Raw genomic sequence first — 17,246 nt, forward strand, 5'->3', positions numbered from 1 at the left:
ATATCTGTGTGATGATTAGTTAGATGATCGCTATCTTTGTGATGACTGGCGATATCTGTGTGATGATTGCTATCTGTGTGATGATTAGCAATGAATCTGTGTGATGATCACTATCAGTAGGATGACCGGCGATATCTGTGTGATGAATATGTGGGAGGATCGCTATCTGTGTGATGACTGGCGATATCTGTGTGATGATTAGTTAGATAATCGCTATCTGTGTGATGATCAGTAGGATGACTGGCGATATCTGTGTGACGATCAGTTGGATGGTCGCTATCTATGTGATGACCAGCGAAATCTATGTGATGATCGCTATCTGTGCGATGACCAGCGATATCTGTGTGAATCTATGTGATGATCCTTGAAATCTAGGTGATGATTAGTAGGATGATGGCTATCCGTGTGATGATCGATGAGATCTATGTGATGATCAGTGTGATGACAACTCGGTAGCGAAGTTAAATTGTTATTAAGTTAACAAAGATCGAGAGGACTGCTGTGATGGTTGGGGCTACCTATAGATGTCAGAATGTGGGATTACTATGGTTTGAATTGCTTGACTTAGTGTGACCTCCTGAACTAAATTATATGCAGGGGTTACCATGACTTGTTTTGCTTGTTTTGAATTGTGATTGCCTTGTTTTCGTCTTGATTTGATTGATTGATTGTTTGATTTATTTTGAAGACCATAGTGGTGACAATTGTGCTCTGTGTGAGGATAGGAAGGTGATTCATTGTTTCACCTTGATGTCATGTTGATGACAAGGTTTCCAGTGGGAAGGAAATGAGTGTGATCCTTGTGACTCACTGTTGTGCGTTGAGGGATTTTCAAACATTATCTAAGGAGGTTTTGTTTGACGGGAAAATTTGTGTAATGAGACGCTAGGTTGGGAATCTAGGCATGTAGTTTAGTCACCAATTGACTTATGTAGGCACGATATGGAAAATTATGGAATCAATGGCTGTAGGTGTGAGCTATGTGTTTATCGTGTTTAGGTTGAGGTGACTTAAGAAATGTGTTTTGCTTTGTGGTTTTGAGTTTACTTATACGAGCTTCATAAGCTTACCGGGTTTGTTGTGTGGCAACCCGGTGCACTATTCAATGGAATCGTGTAGGGGTTAATCTTGCAGGTCAGGGTAATCGTGGCTGAAGCTGAGGTGGCATGCTGGCAGCATTTCAGGTAGGAAGCAAATTTTTGTTGGCCTTGTCATTGTTATGACTTCCGATGTAGCAAAACTATGTGGAGCATTTAAGTTTTATTTTGTATTGATGGCTGAACGTTTCACGCATATATAATTATGGGGTTATATATATCAATTTTTATTTGTGTTAAAAATCAGGGGCGTGACAGTGTGTGTCGCCTATGGTACAGTATATGGTGGATGGTTATCAAGCCACTTTCGAAAGGGCACTGGTCAAATTAAATTGCATTGACTAGTAAGAACATTGAGATCATCACACATCCCTGATGTCTTTTGCTTACAATAAGCAACTTGAAAGCACTATTGTGCTACTCCATAGATTTATTGTATCCTTTTGAGTTCCCATTGAAACTAAATGTTTCTTAATCCGATTATCTAGGAACCTGATGTTCCTTAAGAGGTTGTTATAAATTGAAAAAAATTGAAACCTCAAGTTTCTTGGATCTCCAATTATATAAGGGCCTGAAGTCCCTCCTCTTTATGACTACACATTTATATGTGACACAGAATTTGAGGTTCTCCACATGATAAAGTTACTTGTTCTTATGGATTGTAGTCTTTAACTCGAAATTTTCGAGTATATCATTTTGGCCAGTAGTTCAAAATGACGTTGGTCCATTCCAATTATCAGTATTTCACAATTAATGTTTACTGAAGCTAAGGTAACAAACATATCAAGAGTTGTAGATCTTGATCTATGGCTCCAAATGAGCTACTATCATGTTACCGAATTTGAAATATTGTTGCATTAATTGCATACTATATGGTTGGAGAAGACTTTATGCCATCGGATATATACTGTGTCAAATTTTCTGCAGTAAATTAAGGCATATGATGTCATGAACCTGAAGTTTCTTGAACCAAATACACTATTTTGGCATGACCGGTTATGTCATCTTTTGTCTACCATGTTGCATGGAATCACTTACAAGTTTGATGATTGCTAATTTTACTCACAAGCAAATTGTTTATTTACATATTTGCAAGTTGTCACTTAAATGAGACAATCCTCCTGCAATGAGGGGGAGAAATATTATTCCTGAAGAACGATATGAATTGGTGTGAGATATTTATCCACCGTCTCATTTTGACTTTAAGAAATATCAAAACTAGTGAATTGATAAAAGAAAGTGACAAAATTATATGCTAAATGCAAAGGCATCTGCTTAGGTTAAAGTCCTTGAGACTGACCGTATTAATACAAACAATGTAGACTCCATTTGATTTGTGGGATGCAAGTGTATCCAATTGACATGGTTCTCCTGAAGAGAATGTCATTAAACAATATCACAACTCCTAATATGGCTACACATATAAAGGGTGTAAGTACACCATTATGAAATGATGTCTTAGTGATACAATAATAAATCAATATGGTTGATGCTAATGGACAAAACGTTTTTGACCTAAAACTTGGTTTGGGTTCGCCACCAGCCAATGAACACCATCACTCCAAAGAAAGTGATAGATATTTGAACGCATCTTTTGCGCATGGTCATAATAAGACAGTCTTCCCGCCGTTAGGGGGAGGAAAGACTACTGTCATTTGAATAATGGCGTGAATTTGTGTGGATTGTATCCACCAGGTCTAAAGTTTTAAACTCCCAAAACAGGGAAGATTATACAAGCCCTATAATGCTCTATATGAGATTATAAGTAAAAAGATCCACATTCGCTACATAATTCATCTATGAGACATGATTGTCCTAGAAGCAACAATGTATGCCCCAGAAGTGGCATGGGTACCCAATATCAATAAGCTTATTATAGCTAATGCATGCATATAACACTAGGCCAATAACCTCAACATACAACACTTTTTGCACAATGAAAAAAAAAAATGTGTTGTGTGATGAAGAAAAGTGAATCACACAACACGTTTACAAAACTTGCGTTGTATAAGGTGGTTAAAATTCTGAACTTTTTAGCTAGTAGATCATTGCACAACAGTTATAAGAATAGTTCGTTGTGTGAATGAAAAAAAAATAGCGGCAGATTTCCCTCTTAGCCTAACTCAAATTTGGCTCTAAATTGGTGCTCCAAAGGACAACAGAATAGTTATATATGTTGTATGAGTGTAGCTTGCAAAATGTCATACAACAGTTTCTGTTTTTGTGTTGTCTGATCAAGGAAGATATATTTGGGCTACTAGCTAGATACAACGGTTTCACTATTTCCGTTGTATGATTGAAAAACTGAGCACCAAATTTTGAGGAAGCTTGCTTGAATGTCTTCTACTAGATACACTTACTGCAAGCTGTAGAAATTGTACAACAGATTTAAGCTTTTCTGTTGTGTGAACTTAGGACTAGGCGGCAACATTTTGAGCCAAATTGCTGTAGGCGCCTTGTTTCCCTCCATGTTTCCACATTTTGATTTTTTGTCGTGCACTCCTACGACAGTGTTCTACGATTCTGTTGTGGGATCAACTTGAGAATTCAATAAAGTTTAATGCGTACCCTAGACCTAGCCATATCTTGTGCGAAAGGGAAAAATAGAAAACAAAACCTCTCGAACCTCTCGACCTTTTCTCACTCCTTCTCCGCCTTTCTTCCCCGATATACCGACCCAAAACCTCTGGACCCCTCTCACTCCTCCTCCGCATTTCTTCCTCGATATACCGACTCAAATCCCCATATCTTCTCCTCTTTCCTCTCAAATCCCCAAATCTCTTCTCACCATCCCCATCCTCTCTCTCAAACCCTAAAGCGGCCGACAAAGGTTTGTTTACAGAAATTGAAAGATTCTGTGTTCTGGTACAAAGGGTTCTGGGTTTGTTATTAGGTTTGTCATTGGGTTTCTCAAAAATTAGGGGTTGGGGGTTGTCTCATCCTCTCTGCATCTGCTTAGATTGGGGGTTGGGAGTTGTCTCGACTTGAGATTTATAATCCAAACAAGCTATTGAAGGAAGGAAAGCTCTGGACTCTCTCCGACGCCACAATCGAAACCCTAAGAAGCCGAGGATGGTGCTTCGGAGGCGACTTCGAGAAACTCTAAGCGATGATCCTGATCCACTGGGCATTCGCCGATGAAACCCACATGGTGGTGAAGTCAATGAAATCGGAGCTCCTCAACATGGATCTCAAATCCGTCGGAGCCAAGTCGTTACCCAACCCGGCCACTCTTCGCAAGTCATCTCATCTTCTCGGTCCCAAAGTCCTTCAGGCAAATACACCTTCATCTGAATTTTTTTGGGTGATTGGTTTGTTTTGGGGTGCTCATGATTAGTTTGTTTTGATTTTGTAGGTTCTATGCCTCAGACACCCTCTACTCCGCGCCGCCTTCAATCTCTAACTCTCTGAACGTAAGTTCCAACTTTTAAGTTTGAATTGGTATTTTAGTTAGTGGGTAGTTGGGTACTGAATCTATTTTGAATTGGGTTGAAATTTGAAGAGAAGAATTTGTTCTTCAGTCCTTCACTTCTTCGTACCTGTTTAAAACTTTGAATTGGTTCTTCGTCTTCACTAATTGGTTCTTAAACTAAAATGTTTGCACTACAGGCATGTTGTTCTTCCTCCAGAAGTGTCCAAACTACTTCCAATTTTCCAAAGAATCGGCTTCTTTCTTTCTGAGGTAGTTTTTTTTTTATTGGATTTGTGTTGGCCTTTTGGAGATATGTATTAGCCATATAAGGTCTCAAAGATTAGGGAATGATTATTGTTAAACTTCAAAGAGATTGTATCCAATTCCTTTTGTAACTCGGTATATGTATTTGACTGTTGCATTAGTTTTTCAGGTCTAATGTTTGATTCGATATTTGGTTGTTGTCCTTCTTCTTCGGTGCCAAATGTTTTTTCTTTTTTCTTTTCTAGATTGGGTTTATTGATTTAGTATCATTTTGGATATTTAACTGGGTGAATGCATCAATTTAGTGTTTGCGGCACTGCATCTAGTGGTGGACTGGTGGTTAACTTGCTTTTTTCTTTTTAGCTTGTTGTGTGTTTGGTTTATATTGAAATTGAAAGAGGAATAAGATAGTGACATTATGTATCACGTACCATGTTCTTGAAGCAGAAATAGTAATTAATTTTTGAGTGCAATGTGTTGATGACTTAATGTTGGAATCCTAGTCCCTGAAATATAGTTATAATTTCATAACCCAGATTTTTGTGCTAGCTCTGTTAATGCTCTGCTATTTCCATTCTATTCAATTAATCAATTATTCATGTTGCATTGAGTGCTTTCTGTTAATGAATTATGATCATGGCATTCTGTTTGTAGGTGAATTGAGTGTAATAGATTCTTCGTATGCATACACATGTGTTATCTGTCATGATGCTTAGAAATTACTTCTCAAAATGCTAGAGCCTCTTCTGGAAGAAGTTTTACGACTCAGATTAGTCAACAAACTATTTATAACACATTTCTGCTGCATAATAGATAATTATATACCAAACTTTGTATCAATCCAACTTATTTATAAATTTTTATTAATTTAACTATCAATGGTAAATCAAAAACCAAAGGAATTTATTCATTGTAAAAGTGCATACTATAATTAAAAGAAGGCTACAATAAAATCATAAACTTTATTTCCTTCTCTGTTCTGTTTTCTCATTTATAAGAAATAGACAAATCTGGTTCTGTATAGCTGTAGGTTTTCCTACAATGTTTCAAAATAAATAGGTTCTGGAGTTTAACATTCTTATGTTAGCATCCTAATCTCAGATTCCTTAAAGCAGAAAAAGGTCAATACCAATAACCAAAAAAAAAGAAAGGTAAAGTGAAGAAAGTAAATCATGTCAGCATTCAGTTACCCCTGTTTCACTTGCCAGGAATAGTGTACCTTCATTCTTACATTTCATATGTTACTGATTAAATTTGATTGTTTGCTGACATTCTCTGTCATCTGCTTTCAGATTGGAGAAGCTTCTCTGGATCGTAAATCACTATCATCATTCTGAACTGGAAATGATATACTATATTGGTAAATACACGTATCCCTACTTTACATTATTGATCTTATAAATGTTGCAAATTTTTTGTCTTCGATTTTGTTTGAAACTGATTAGTTTTAGTTGAATTGGGTATGTTCTGTCATTCTCAAATACTTGGTTGTAATAATGGGTTTCTGATTCTTAAGTATCTTTTCAGTTTATTTTGGTAAAGAAAATTAGAAAAAAAAAAGGATTCTATTGGAGAACAAAATTTCCCTACTGCTTTTCCATTGGGGTTTGTCAATCAAGTAAATCAAGATGGTATGTTTCTGTTGTTTAGATTCTCGATTTCCATTTAATGTTTAAGTGACCTTAGTGGGAACAATTACAATAATTGATTTGAGTTCTATACATGTATTCATACATGTTAACAAAACATGAGAAAGTATTCTGAATTCAAGTTCCATTATAGTGGCAAACAAAATACTTAGATCAGGTAATTCTTCTAATTCTTGCTTTGTATCCATTTGAATCTGGGTATTGTTTGTGTTTTCTATCAGTAAGTAATTCACTCACTGCTTCTTTACTTTCTTCATTTGGCATAAACTGTGCTCCTCTTTTTCAGCTGAAATCTATTTTATGTATGAAATTTGATGAATTTGACTATGAAGGTTTTTTTTGTTTGGTGGCCGCTTCTATTATAAATTTAGTTCAACACAGATTCTACATTTGACTATATTCTAACAAAATATATACATATCACAGGAAGAGATTGTCTATTGAAACGCTTCAATCTGCAAATTTCCAACACATAATGGTTGGTGGTATAAAGGATGGGCAAGCTGTTTCCGACAACTAAAAGTAAAGGAAAATAGCGGTGAACTCATTTGTGTACACCATGGCATACAAACACCTCATCCCTGGTAAAATAATTAAACTCTTTTATCATCTCCCACTATTTTTTTAATTTTGAAGTTCATTGAACTTTGCAGCAATCAACTCATGAGTTCCTTGCTATGTTTTGTATATAAATTCAAATATAATTAGATTATGTTAATTCACCAGAATTCATTGCTATATTTTCTGATTCCTTCTGTTTTTTCCTCTGTATTTTTTCCTGTATGTAAACATTTCATATCTGAATCAACTAAAGCTGTTCCTCAAGAAATTAATACCACAAGAAGGTAGCCAACTTAATTAGTTTTAAATTTTGTTTTTAGTTATGAAATTTAAGGAGTTACACTAATTTTACTAAAAATCTGAACACTGTATCTCTCTGTTGAATTATTGGATGTGATTTGGATTTACATTTTGGCTGTTCATTGGTTTTGCTAAGACTTTGTGATTGTGTTATATTAACCAAAAAAGTTTCGCTCTTTTGTGTGAGCTGAGATTGAATAATGAGTTTGTATTCTTTGAAGGCATGAGGTAAACAATACACCTCTGATTTGAAGGGTTTAAGTGATTAAAAATCTGATCATTTTCAGGGATAGGTTTTCAAAATTGAAATGACATGTGACATTCTTGCTGAACTTTTTCAGTTCTGTTCATGCTTATGATATTGATGACACTCTTTATGAGTTTTATTTACAATGATTTCAAGAAACTTTTGTTCTTGGTGAGTTCATTGCTTCTATTAAGCTTTGTGACTTAATTTCTATGCAGTATTCCCTTTTGTGGTTTTCAACTAAATATCTTATAAGTTATACCTTACTGTTATACTATTAGTATTTCTTAATTTTGTAACAATGAATGATATTAAAAATCTATTATACTATACATTGCAGTTAGTTTTTCTTTTCCACTCTAACTTATTCTCAAAACAATCATAACAAAATAAATATTAAAAAAAATAATAAATAACTTTTCTGCTTTACATGCAGTTACAGAGTCCACATGACCATTGAGGATGCTGATAATCAAGCAACAGTTATGCTGATCGGAAAACAAGCAGAACAATTCTTTGGAAGCAGTGTAGCTGCAACTACAGCAACTATTCTTTTTGTACAAGTGCAATCAACCAATTAGTTGGAGAGTATGTTGTACAGCTCCAACTGGAGCAACGACTTTTTTTCAACAGACTCCAGTAACAACTTTTGCTAACCAACTCCAACATCTTCCGCAGCTGCAACCCAAACAATCACCTTTTCAACAATTGGAGCACTTACTATATCGAACAACCTGAAGCAGCAGCTTTTGTTTGATTAACTTATATATAACATTTTTGTATAGCTAGCAAGATTGTACCAGTTCCAATTCAATGCACTTGAACTAAAATGTAAAGTATGTAAAAACTGTTTCACAATTTCAGTAATATATAATAATTTCCTTTTTGTATTTCATCAGTCTAATTTGTTGATAAGAACAAATTCTACAGCAAATTCGCCGCAGCAAAGCGCGGGTAGCTTTTCTAGTATAGTAAACTTCACACAATTAGTCACTGTTCATTAGGTAAAATGGAGCATTATTAACAATGCACAAAATCCAGAAAAGATGATTATCACACAACATAATTTCTTATGTTAATAATGTTGTCTGAAGTAACAATTTGGATGTTCACACAATGAATCTTTATATAACATACAACGGTTCTAACAAACATACGTTGTCTGATTTACAATCACACAACTGTAATAACTAGAATACGTTATCTAAAACTAACACACAACAATAAAATTTCCAAAAGTGAAGTGTGAGGATAATTCATACAACAGATAAAATAAAATGCAGTTGTCTGATTTTCTTTCATACAACGGCTCGGAAACAACTTTCGTTGTGTGAATGATGCCAATGACATGTGCAGCATGACTGCGCGGCAACTGTGGCTGCCATCTGCCGAGAGAAGGCACAACGGTTTTAACAAAATAAGTGTTGACTGTTTGTGATTCACACAACTGGTTTCCACCGTTGTGTGATTTTTAATCACACAACGCTCCGATACACAACGGAAATTGTCCAAATCACACAACGAATTTGGTCCGTTGTCTGTTCACTTTTTTGGCCTAGTGTAAGAATGTGTGGGATCTATGATTGTTAATCATCGATGATAATTTACATTTGGTAGCTATCAAAAATCTTTAAGGGCTGTATGAATGTTATACCACGTTTCACCATGAATGTCGACAAAGTATATTATTGGCCAAATTGGAAAGAGGCAATTCCAATGAAATTGAATATTTGAAACATGATGAAATACTTGGACCTTTAACCCTACATCGTACAAAAGGTTATTTATCAAAAGTGAAGATAAATCACTATGACACAATGTCTATTTATAGAGACATGAGATTATGAATATCTTCCCTTATATGAATGACAATTTTCTATAAGTACAGTGTTACATATAGCTGTTATATTGACGAGAGATTTATGGCACTTTGTCATCATATATTGTGAAGACACATTGCTAAAAGCAAAATCTCAAAAGCAAAGTGTCATAATAAGTGTATTTCTTATCAAATCCTCAAGGGATTCAAATACATGAATGATTCAAATGCAAGTCCATGAAAAGTTGAAAGAGCCTGAAGCTCACTAATGGAATCAAAGAGTCTAAAGCTAGCTCATATGTACTCATTTCGTTCTAGTCAACGAGATCTAAATTGCCTTAATGAGTACTATGACGAGACTACTATCAAATTCGAATTATGATTATAATGTTGCAACATATTCTAACTTTCGCAAAGTTATGAATTATTTAGAGCTCTTGAAGAGCTTATATGAGACATATCAATACACAAAGATATTGATGTGTATGGCTAGGCATGCCATAATGATTTTCAATGTTTTAAGCTATACAAAGTTAAATGTGTCAATTTCTTTATATTGTTTAGCTATTACTTAGTGAATGAATTTGAGCATATGAGATTGTTTCTAACCTTATTATATGAGGTAAGACTTATTGAAAATCGTCTAGCTTTGTTGGTATTGCTTAACCTTTTCAGGTATGAAAATTTGTGATGAGCCCCTATATGCAAAGCACACGTGGTCTCACTTCAGTGATAGACACATCAAACCACTATACATGGTACATGTAGCTTATCGCACACATAATTAAGGCTTGCAACAATCAGGGGGAGATTCTCATCAGGAGGAGCATCCAAAAGCATGCTACCTAGGACATATGCGCGTTGTGCTCTTTTTGTCCTTCGACCAGGGTTATTTTTGTCCCACTGGGTTTTTGTTACCTGGCAAGGTTTTTAACGAGGCAACAATAAGCGCGTCTAATATCATCATTCATTAGTGGACATCCAAGGGGGAGTGTTGTAAATATTATTATTTATATGGCTGTCCACGTAAATACTCATTAGTTATGTACTTTGATGTAAATCATACCTCTATATAAAAGAGGCTAATGAGACTGAATGAGAATACTTCTACTTCCTCCTTACTATTCTCTCTCCATATTCTCTCTACTTTATAACATTTAGTAAATTAATAAGTCATTGACCAATTAAAGAAAGTTTTACTGAAAGAACCAATTAACTGAATTTGTGTATGACAAATAACAATAATTAGAAAGAATTTAATGACCAATATATGAAAGAGAGGAAGATAATGATGCCTTTAAATTTGAATTAAAAAGAAACATATAAAAAGAGACGTGAGAAAGTCAGAAGACTGATTTGGGAGTCATCAAACTTCTGCGTTGAGGACGAACGTAATCTAATCACAAGGAAGAAATAAATGTTCTTCAATAGCACCAGAAGATATCTTGGGTAAGCATAACTTCAATATCAGATCACCAAACACAGCGATCCAGTTCGCCAACGCACCACGATCGGGATCGATCGATCCAGAATGCGGGTCTCAGGGGAGAGGAGTGATCCCATCGTTAATGCACGCCAGTCTTAATTTCAAACACGCTGCTCCGATCAGTCTCTCTTGTACGCTAGAATTCATGACCAAACCCTCCTCCATTGATAGCCACTCCTACTACAAGTCTACACCAATTCATTAACCAGTGGTATTTGATAGCCAGCCACCTCTACTACACCAATCCATTAACCATTTCTCATCCATCCCTCTTATCTTTTTCCTCCAGTGGCTTCCACCACCAAAGAGAGATAGCTTCAGAGGTCCCCAATCTCATCAAGCATTACAAAGATAGCACAGTCGAACACTTCTTCTATTTTCCGTACGTCCTCCCATCTCTTAATGACCCTCAAACCGGTGTCTCCTCCAAAGACATCACGTCGGGGATTATGATGCCAGAGGGCTTCGAGTGGTCGCTGCTCCAGTCACCTCTGATTCCATTGAAGAGGAGAACTAACGCAGTGAGCAGGTGGAGCACCTCACTGGATTCATTTCCTTCTGTTTCTGGATTTGTTTGTAGAACATTAGAGAGGAAGAGGTGATGGATTGGTGATCCTATAAGGGCAATTCCAACAATAGGTTCTATTAGGGGGTGCTATTCTCATTTTAGCACCCCGGCCCTTATTGCACTATTCATATATGACTTAATTCTCATCTCCAACAATGAGGTGCTATATGGAGTAGTGTCTTGATTAAAATATAATATGAGTATAATGTTGATGAATATTATATTAAAAGTATGTTAATCTAGTTAAATAAGATAAAAAAAAATTAATTTTAATTTTATCATAATATTTAAAAATTATTCTTTTCATTTAATTAATTTTTTGTTAAATGAATGGAGGATATTTGGTGTGAAGGAGATGGGTGAATGAATGAAAAATTGTGAAGGAGATGGAGATATTGGTGTGAGGAAATAAAAAAGAATAGGTTGGTATTTATAGAATTTCCAACAATTTACTATTCCAACGGGTATATTTTTTTTCCCTCAATTTTCTGGTAATTTTTTAATTTTTTTTGGAACAAAATAGAAATAATAACCGTTGATTTAATAAGAGTCATTGATCACATTTTTTTTCCTCAAATCTGAGCCGTCAGATTAAATAGGACCAATTTGAGTAAAAACAAATAACCCATTTGCTGGGCCCCATGAACAGTATCCGAGTCCTAGTCTTGGAAAAGTCTCAAATATAAGACTTGGGATGAACCCAAGTTCTATAATTTTAGGATCAACTCCCCCTACAAAACATTGTTGAAGATGAAAAGTCCTATAATTCAACAAAATATGGTTTTGAACCCTATTGTTGGAGTTGCTCTAAGCCGACAAATTGAGTGTCTTACATTTTGCCACCTCACTGGGACCCACTCGGCAAACTAATTAGACACTGGGAACAGGCCAAGCCTTTCCCATGTACATTTAAACTTTAATAAACTGTCACGTGCACCTCACATGTGTGGAAAACTCGGAGCATGCAGGACGTTCTTAGTAAATATCTCCCATGACTTTTCTTCCCCAACCCTTCAACTAAAACCAATCAATCTTTGTTGGAACTAAAACCAATCAATCTCTACATGAAAAAATGATAACACCCATCACCATCATCATCATGAAAAATAGCTGGAAAACCCAATAGGTGTAGAAGCAGAACTAGATGTAAAAGATTGAAACTTTGCAAAGTTCTCAAATTTAGAGTTTCTTCAATACCTAAAAGGAGTCAAGAAAAGTGAAAGCAAAATGCTTTGGCTTTTGGACAAGTTGTATACTTTTAGTGAGTATAGGACCCCTACCGGAGACCCAACAAGCCGCCATTGACGGGTAATTGACTCAGTTTCTAATCTATAATGATTGGCATCCACAATTAACATCACATATTTACTTGAGTTTTAATCTCATACGGCAGTAAAAACACAAGCAAATAATTGTGGGTATGGACAACTGGTGCAATGGTGCAATGTTGCAGTGATACTCCAAAAGCCTAGCCATCCGTGGTGACTCAACAATATATATCAAGTTTTGTTGTGAACAATTTAGAGGAACTAATTTCAGAGGATGAAATTTCTTCGACAAAAAGGTATCACGTTTTGGAGACATAATTTTTGTATATATAATTGTCAATACTAAGTGTAAAAACATGAATGATCGAAGGTGCATCTTCTTTATCGAAAAACCTTCATGTACTACCTACCCAAGAGAAATAGGTTGTTTTCTACACCAAAAAGAAAAAACCCCCAATATGTATAAGAACCCCTTGAGAATGACCTAAAGGCATTGCACTGTGGGGTAACTTGCTATCAATTATCGTCCTTCAATCATTGTAATGCTAGCTTCATTTTTGGAGGAATTTGTATTCTCAAAGTGTGGTTGAGGATGATAAGCTGAGTTTTGGATAGTGAATACAGGCATCTTAGGTTGTGGACCATCTTTCTCGCTAGTTAACATCAAAGCTATATCCGCTATGGTTGGCCTATCCACAGCATTGTCTTGTACACACAAAAGCCCGATATGCACGCATTTAAATACTTCCAATGAGGAATATGAATTGCCCAATATTTCATCTACCAATTCCAACCCTCTGCCTTCATTCCATAAGTTCCATGCCTGAAAAAGGTTCACATATATGGTTTAAGTTATATGAAAGACATAGCGCACTCATGACTTCACATTTTACATTAGAAATTAAGAGTGCGAACTTACATAGGCTAGAAAGCCTAGCTGTTGGTCATATAAATAGAAGCTGGTATTCTTCTTGCTGCTAATAATCTCCAAGACCACAACCCCAAAGCTGTAGACATCGGATTTTTCAGAAAACATTCCCCCAATGGCATACTCCGGAGACATATAGCCACTGCATCGCAAACTAATTAGTATGTAACTAATTCAACTGTTGAGATTAGAGAAAATGATTCTTACCGTGTTCCCACAACTTTTTGAGTATTTTCTAGACTTTGTGTTCCTTCAATTATTCGTGCCAATCCAAAATCTGAAATTTTTGGATTCATTTTCTCATCCAAGAGAATGTTGCTGACTTTCAGATCTCTATGTATTACCTTCACATACGAATCATGATGGAGATAAAGAAGCCCTCTAGCAACACCCTGAATAATATTAAAGCGTGTCACCCAATCAAGCACTGCTCTCTTCCTCGTATCTGATCAAATAATCAACACACCTAGTTAGTGTAATCAGTAATGCTTTTTTTATAAATCACGACTCCCATGTATGTTACAGTGAAATATCATAAGACTGCTACCATTTCAAAACTTTGTTAAAACCAGATTTCTAGCCTTCTTTTAATTGTTAGGAAATGCATACACAGTTGTATGAAAAGTAGTAGTGAATGCATCATAGATTTCTGAACTGAACACACAGCCGAGATTATATTGTCCAGATACATTCAATATCTAATAGTTATCCGCATTATTTTTGACAGCCACATTCAATATATAATATCTGATAGTACGTATATAGACCTAGAAAGTAGTGACTGATGGAGTTTGTCTCTTGGTAATATATTTCATGTGACTCCATTCATAGCTTTATGTGAGTATGCAGTTGTGATTCCAAAAACCAAATTATGCTAAGGTTCAATTTTTCAGACTTACCTAATCTTTTTCTTGTTAGTGATATCCTACTTTTTCAAAGAAATTTTCATGGTTACCCAAAGTTCGACATTTACAAACAGCAAAGAGATGAAAGATAATATTGAAATAAGAATAGGTGAAGATGAGTTTTGCACTGCAGCTGAACATGCATAAAATACTATTAAAACTAACCAAATAGAAAAGTATCCAAGCTTTTGTTTGGCATGAACTCGTAAATCAGTAACTTCTCGTCCTCTTTAATGCAGCAACCCATTATCCTAACTAGATTTTTATGTTGAAGATTGGAGATCAACAGCATCTCGTTCTTGAACTCTTCAATGCCTTGTCCTGAGCTACTGGATAGTCTCTTCACTGCTACTTCCTTCCCATCTTGTAGCATACCCTAAAAATCACGAGCTCCACTATTTATTAACTGAAGTCAGGTTTGTTTCTTGTACTTGTCAAAATGTTAGATATATAGTATCCTTGAGAAAGAAAGTACCTTATAAACTGGGCCAAATCCTCCTTGCCCAAGTTTGTTTGCAAGACTGAAATTATTTGTAGCAATTAGTATGCTATCAAAATCATATATCTTCAGCTCTGAGGGATTATGCTTTCCTATATACTCTCGGAGACCATCTCTTGAACTCTTAATCATACCAGTAGATTCAAAGTTCTGTGTTGTTAGTTTGATCTGTCCTGTTTGCATATATAACATTATAACATCAAACACTGAGTTGGAGCGAAACAACAAGGCAACATTCCGATGCCAATTAATAAACAAAACAAAAACATGCTGTGAAGTTATTAATGAAAGTTATACAGTTATACTGATTTCATTTTTTTTTTTGAAAAGAAAGCAGGGGAGTGATAATGTGCTAATGCATGAATTCATTTGTCTCTTACTCTTCTGGCTAGCTCGTCTCCTGTAAAAACTGAATACTATCGCTGCCAAGATACTCACAAAACCAATAGCTGTAAGGCTGGCGATTAACTTTATTGGCTTTCCTTCACCTGAAAAAAAAGAAAATAGAAAAAATGAACTTACAATACAAACACAAGCATGAAACAGAAAACTAAGAAAAGATACTGTTGTAAGAGTTGTGCAAGCACTACTATCAGCTACCTAGTTCGGAGCGTGCTAGGCGAATATAAAGATCCACTCCGACAGAAGATGAAAACTGCTGTATATCAATAAGATCTTTGGACCACACCAAACACCCTATATTATTAACAAATGCATAAGCAAGGCAAGAACAATTGTTTAGACACCGTAATTTGCAATCGTTGGACGTTTCTTCAGCATTGAAAGCAGTAATGAACTCATGAGAATCTGGTATTTTCAACTTCACCATCTTCCAAAACCCATCATCATCAACTTGTTTTCCTCTTGATGAGACTGACTTATTTCTTTGTCTCTCACAAAACAATTTGGTCTGCCGCACACACCCTCCTGTCCAGTTTCCTTTGCTCCATTCCGCACTTGACTTTGGTACAAAGCCTTTTAAACACTTACAGATTGGAGATGCAGAAGCTTTGCAAATTCCAAATGGTCCACAAGCTCCATAAATGTCACATGGATTCTTAGGTGTCTGCCAATAAACATACCACTTCCCATCATTCTTCGAAAATCTAAGCCTCACTATTCCTTCTGGAGATATGTATATGTATGCCACAGGTTTGTCGTATAAACTATAAGAAAAATCTCGTGTGCCCTGCTTTAAGTTATCATCTACACTAAATCCATTTATATATCGACGATCCATTTCTGGTACACCAATGAAGCTCGACTTATCCCATGGTCCACTTCTCCAGTAAGGAATTGAATGTGAATCATTTGATCCATTATTGATCCAAATGAAGACTTGTGACGGTGTCTGTGGCGCCAATCCAAGCAAGAATCTCCCTGGTGATGGATCATTTTCTGCTTTCCAAGAAATCAAGAAGTTCCCCTTTCCAGACTTATTGTAACGCAACACCATGTTTGGCAGGACTGTGTCACCAGGGTGATCAAAGCTCTGCCATAACTCAGCTCCCATATGATCATTGAGAACAAAGTTTCCATTGTCTAAAAGAACTGCAGCAACTGAACTTGTATTCAATGATGACACCGAAGAAGGAACATTGGTAGACCAAATAGACTTCTGTTTCCCATCAACAAGCATCAGATTCCCATTGCTGCTAACAGTCAAGCTCGCCAAGTTGTCTGTAGCTGCAAGAGAATTTTCTCTGTTGGCCACCCATACAACTTTTCGCGGAGATATATCCTTGTGCCATATCCCCACATACTTGTTAGCATAATTATTAGGACTGAAGAAGCCTAACTCAAAAATGTGGCCTGGGGAAACTAGGGTTTGTCCCTGCGCTAACGGTTGGGAAAGAGTTATTCCATCAACTTCAGCACAGTGATAACGTGATGGAAGGAAGCTGAAAATGAAAATCAAAAGGAAGAAGAACATGGAGCCATGTAAAGCACAAAAGCTTCTGGTTCTAATATCCATTGGCATCCCAATAGGTTGCATGTCAAACAATAATGAATAATGGACATTAAGTTAATGCTCCTCTTATAGTGCTCAAGTTCAATTGCTTTCAAACTTCCGTCAATATCAAATAGATACATTTTGAAGCTTGTGAATTTCCGTGCCTAACTTGGGGACAAAGGTGACAAATGACATGGGGTTTGCATCACATGTTTCTGATCTTCTCATAAAAAAATAAAAATAAAAAAAGGTGACAAATGCTTCCAAAGTCATCCCTCAAAGAACAGAG

At 36.0% G+C, this 17,246-nt stretch overlaps 1 protein-coding gene across 1 annotated transcript; it reads right to left on the reverse strand.

The window, feature by feature from the left end:
- Window positions 1-13,129: 13,129 nt before the first annotated feature.
- Window positions 13,130-16,978, reverse strand: LOC112199329 (G-type lectin S-receptor-like serine/threonine-protein kinase At1g61500). The gene is made up of 7 exons (XM_024340360.2): window positions 15,604-16,978; window positions 15,384-15,491; window positions 14,980-15,176; window positions 14,670-14,880; window positions 13,807-14,044; window positions 13,591-13,741; window positions 13,130-13,494 (listed from the first exon to the last, which is right to left on the reverse strand). The coding sequence occupies exons 1-7, from the start codon at window positions 16,976-16,978 to the stop codon at window positions 13,192-13,194; spliced, it is 2,583 nt and encodes an 860-aa protein (XP_024196128.1). The 3' UTR covers window positions 13,130-13,191.
- Window positions 16,979-17,246: the final 268 nt, after the last annotated feature.

The sequence above is a fragment of the Rosa chinensis genome, chromosome 4 (genome assembly GCF_002994745.2).
Source record: "Rosa chinensis cultivar Old Blush chromosome 4, RchiOBHm-V2, whole genome shotgun sequence".
NCBI lineage: Eukaryota > Viridiplantae > Streptophyta > Magnoliopsida > Rosales > Rosaceae > Rosa > Rosa chinensis.